The sequence below is a fragment of the Apis florea genome, unplaced genomic scaffold, assembly GCF_048593485.1.
Source record: "Apis florea isolate Af1SG1 unplaced genomic scaffold, ASM4859348v1 contig_3493_pilon, whole genome shotgun sequence".
Classification (NCBI taxonomy): domain Eukaryota; kingdom Metazoa; phylum Arthropoda; class Insecta; order Hymenoptera; family Apidae; genus Apis; species Apis florea.
This window is the reverse complement of record NW_028256772.1, coordinates 1642617-1647601: the sequence shown is the minus strand read 5'-3', so window position 1 is coordinate 1647601 and position 4985 is coordinate 1642617. Positions and strand designations below refer to the sequence as shown.

General features: G+C 19.2%; 2 protein-coding genes across 2 annotated transcripts in view; one reads left to right on the top strand and one right to left on the bottom strand.

The window, feature by feature from the left end:
- Positions 1 to 305: 305 nt before the first annotated feature.
- Positions 306 to 1818, bottom strand: LOC100865388 (DENN domain-containing protein 10). The gene is made up of 4 exons (XM_003693544.4): positions 1440 to 1818; positions 912 to 1343; positions 727 to 844; positions 306 to 642 (listed from the first exon to the last, which is right to left on the bottom strand). The coding sequence occupies exons 1-4, from the start codon at positions 1674 to 1676 to the stop codon at positions 371 to 373; spliced, it is 1059 nt and encodes a 352-aa protein (XP_003693592.2). The 5' UTR covers positions 1677 to 1818; the 3' UTR covers positions 306 to 370.
- Positions 1819 to 4357: 2539 nt separating this feature from the next.
- Positions 4358 to 4985, top strand: part of ETHR (ecdysis triggering hormone receptor) — a 103076-nt gene continuing 102448 nt past the window's right edge. Inside the window, exon 1 of the mRNA XM_086912841.1 lies at positions 4358 to 4376. Coding sequence (XP_086768967.1) covers position 4376 — 1 coding nt within the window. The 5' untranslated portion in view covers positions 4358 to 4375. The remainder of the gene's footprint in view (positions 4377 to 4985) is intronic.

Below are 4985 nucleotides of genomic sequence, written 5' to 3'. Positions count from 1 at the left end.
AGAAAAATGGCTTCCTGTAATATGTAAGTCAAATCAACCAATTCATTTTTAAATACTTTAAGAATAATTAATATTAATAAAATATTTTAAAAAGAACAATTAAGTTTATTATTTTTAATATGTAAATAATAAATCGATAAAGTTATTGTAAATATTTGAAAAATTTCGATTATCTATGAACAAGAATAATATGCAAATTTGACACTAGATGTCGTAAAGATCTATTTCCAATATTTATCTCTAATAAGTTCAAATTTAAATTCTTTAGATTTTTTATAAAATTATAATCAAAGTACTACACTAAGTATGATGAAATCATTTATTTAATTATAATATAATTAAATGAATATATTTATAAAAATATATAAAATTACAATAAAAATAAATTTTCTGCTATAGCCAAGTTAATTAAAAAATTTTCTACTGCAGGTGGTAAATTTTTTTCTTTCAATGTTTGCGCTGATACCATTTTTCTTCCATCAGGACCTTGAACTAGAGCTAAAGATTTCAGCTGATTCAATAGATCTTGAGTTTTATCATTTATTTCAGATATTATTTGAGTTTCTATATAAGATTGATTTTCACTTAATTGAATCATAAATAAAGCTATTTCTTTGTGTGTTTTTGTCATTGTTAGGCTTTCTAAAAAAATTAGTAATTTTAATATAATATGTTTATAAAAATAATAGTATTTAAAAGTATTTTTACTTAATTTTTTTCTTTTACCTTTTGCATGCGAAGCAACTGTAATTTCTCTGGCTGGAATATTTATAAGTAGATCAAATAAATCTGTTCTTGATGAAATAGAGCTATTTCTACAGCCTGCAATATAGTATGACTGTCCCTATAAAAAATATAATTAGTTTAAATTTATAATAATTTTAAGTAATTAATTATATAAATTAATATACTTTTAGTTCTGCCAATTCATCATCAATTAAATCAATCCAAGGAAACAAGTTATCAGTGACTTTGCGATGTTTCATCAGTGCAGGAAATATTCCAATCCATTTCAATAATTGTTCTAAACTATGATGGTAGACTATTATTCTTTTTTTTAGAAGAAGAGCTGTATATATCAATATTGTTTCTAATTCAAATGTTTTAATCATTTCTCTAATATTTGTATTTATTATAAAACAATGACTATTAAAGTCATCAGAGACAAATGTTCCATTTTCTTGAGTAGAACATGAGCCTTTTGTAAATACAGATAAATATAATTGTAATATTTCTGTTGGTTTTCCAGTTTTGCAATACATTTTGCTAAGGACTCTTGACAATACTTCATACTTTCTTGGATTGAAATCCTTGGCAAATAAAATCAATGCGAATTGCTTCACCTATTTTGAAAATAGTTTTGAAATACATTTATTTAATTATATAATATAATATCTATATAATTATGTTCATGTTTTTTTTAAAGTTGTATAACTTACTTTTGGTAATTTATCTGAATCAAATACTTCACTACAATGTATATAAAACCAATCATATTTATGTCTTGAAAATACAAATACTTGGGGAGAATTATGTTCTACTTCTAAATTGCATTTTCTTGCAACAACTGTTTTTTGTGATTCAGAAACTATTGGATAAGACCATGTCCATAATATATCACCATTAGAATCTTTTTCAATTATGCTACATGATAACAAATCTGTAAGAGGTGCCATTTCGAAAATACATATGTTATTGATAGATGAAATCGTCAAATAACATTAAAATGAACAGACATCATATTAGTAATTTCTTTTTATTAAGATATTTAAATAATATGTAATCATTACATTTTAATATAAGTATTTATACTATGGATACATATTAAAATTAAGCTTGTTAAATTTGACGTTTCTTAAGGTTATATTTCACATACAGATTATATTAGTACAAATGAAGGATAGGATAGATCCAACGTTGCCGAAGAGCTCTGCACGTAGAATCTGATATTAGATCCACTATTTTGTAGTATTACATAGTACGTTGTATCATCAGGTAGATGGCGTCGTCAAATTTCTTTTAATTTGTTTCCTCTCTACTACTCCCATAACATAGATATTACACTCATAGCATCTTCTTAGGCAATAGATTTTTGGATAAACTTTCTTCAGTTAAAGTGAGAATGTCATTCGAAATGAAATATCAATCGTGTAAAAAAAGGCTTTATGATATCTTGGAGTGATGAATTTAGAAATTATATTGAAATTCGGTTATCAAAATTAATAAAATCAATATAGAATAATTAATAAAAAAATAAAATTTTGTTATATTCCAATATAAATATGCATTTATTTATAACATTTTACATTTAATAGATTAAATTTTAAATTTCTTAAAAATAGATAAGTGTTGAATAGTAGGATAAATTATTTTCTCATTTTTTCTTAGTAAGAAAAATATAAATTTCCAAGATCTTATTCGTGAAAAAAGATTTTAAAAATTGTATAAATTAATTTATACAAAATTATATACCATTGCAAATTAATATAGGAAATGAATATAAATATCACAGCAAGGTAAGAATAGATCCATATTCAATGAGATTTTTTGTTGCATATTCTGAAATATCGATCGTACAAAATATCAAGTTTTGATTTATCTTTTACGATTTAGATTTGGATGCATTAGAAATGGATATAGAAATTATATTTAATCTAATCATGAAAATTGATAAAAAAAATTAAAAAATAGAATATACCAATAGATATAATACGTTTTTGTTACATTGTTATAATGTACTTATACATTTTTGTTACGTTTTTATACATAATCTATATGCATATATGTACATGCATATATACATACATATTATATATAAAATTTAAAAAACTTAATTTTTATGTCAATAATAGAATTATAAATAAGGTATATTAATAATAATTAAAACATATACTATACTAATAATAATATTTTTTGTCTTATGATTTTACAAAGCAAGATGTGGAAAGATTTTTTCATATCTTAAGAATTTAAAGATGATTTTCTTGACTTATTTTTGTATACATGCAATATTATCGATTTAGTATAAAAAATGGATATAATGTTAATGACGGATATTGCGACTGGAATTTAAATCTAATTTTACTATAAAAACTATAAATGAAATCTAGATCAAGTATATAAGAAATAAAGTATATAAAAATTTATATTTTTTGACTTGCGCACATTATAAATGATTGATTATAAAACAATTAATTATTAATTAAACGGTAATTTAAAGACAATTTATCATATCTTAATTTTTTCTAATTTTATTGCATCTTGAACAAATTTTTATTTTCAAAATTATTAATATAATGAACATAATTTTTTTTTCTTATTATGAAGATTAAATAAATAAATAATTATCTTTTAATATAAAAAACCTACTTTATTCATTTATTTGGCACTATTTATTCATTTATTACTATTTACTTACTTATTTATTTACTTATTTACTTATTTATTTATATATTTATTTAATTAAAAATATATATATATTATTCATAAATTACTACAAAAATGATAATCAAAATTAGAATTATTATTATATATATTTTAATTATTTTAATTAAAAATATATTAAAAATAAATTAGTAAAATTAATTTAATATAAAAATTAAAATAATATTATAATTATGATAATAATTTCATTATTATGATGAATATTTAATGTCTATTAGCAATATAATAATAAATAAATTTTTTTAAAAAATTGATGATATACATATAAATATTTTTTTAATTAATTGAATAAATATATAAAATATATTTAAAATTCAATTATAATAAATAAATATATAAATAAGTAAATAAATAGATTGCTAAATAAATTAATAAATAAATAAATGAAGAAATAAATAATAAATATATAAATAATTAAATAAATGAAGATAAATAAAGAAATTGATGCAAAAATGAACAGAAAAAAAATCAATCAAATAAATTACTAAAAAAATGTATGAATAAATATATAAGTAATTTAAATAAATTTAGAAATTAAAAAAAATGAAACTGATATATAATAAAATAAAGAAGTCTATATATAATAAGTTTTGATACTTATATAATATATATTTTGAACTTAATTAATAAACAAATGAATCGACAAATAAATCAAATAAATGACATAATAAAAGAATATATAAATATAAAAATTTAATAAATAATTAATAAATTATTAATACTTATAAATTAATAAATAAATAATTATTTGCTTTTAATATATTTTTAATTACAATATACAAGAATTTAATCTTTCGCATGATTTAATTATAGAATTGGTTTACCAATCAGAAAGTTGTTATTTGAGCTGTAGCGCGCGATGTTAGTCTTATGTAGAATGTCGTCGTTAGAGGATGTGTGGTTATAACCGGCTTTCGTGATTCAGTTACGCAGTAAGTAATTTTATTCATAGTCGTTTAATTTATAAATTAATATCAATTTTATGTATTTAATAATTCATTTATCATTGTAATAAAATTAATTAGTGTTTTATGTTTTTTTTTATATTTTTTCTATCTATTGTTGAGGTTATCGATAGTTTATTTTTCCTTTGAATTCACTTGTTGCTTTCTTAAAGTATTTTTTTTATACATTTTATAGTTTTATTATTACATTTTAGATTTTTATTATATTTCTTGATTCGTTATTTGATAACGAAATTATGAATTGTCAATTTATCATTATATTATCGAAATTGATGATTAGAAATATTGATTAGAAATTCCATTCTTGAAATATGCAATTTAAATATTTAATAATAAATAAATTTATATATAATAATATTTATATTTCATTTCATAGGAATAAAATGCTATATATTATTTATTATTAGTATTTTAATACTATTATAATTAGCAATTTTTCAACATTAAATTATATTTTTTTTTTTACTCATTTATTTGATGTTTATTGATAGTTTCAATTCATTTAATAATTTTTCAAAATGAAATTTATACTTGATTATTGTTTTATTTTAATAACCGATTAATTTTATATATTTA

Bases quoted from the DNA above. Each gene is read 5' to 3' on its own strand.
- LOC100865388 (XM_003693544.4), bottom strand. From the start codon at position 1,676: ATGGCACCTCTTACAGATTTGTTATCATGTAGCATAATTGAAAAAGAT. The intron at 1,344-1,439 runs GTAAGTTATACA...TTTTCAAAATAG, and splicing joins ATTCAGATAAATTACCAAAA to GTGAAGCAATTCGCATTGAT. The intron at 845-911 runs GTATATTAATTT...TATTTTTTATAG, and splicing joins ATGAATTGGCAGAACTAAAA to GGACAGTCATACTATATTGC.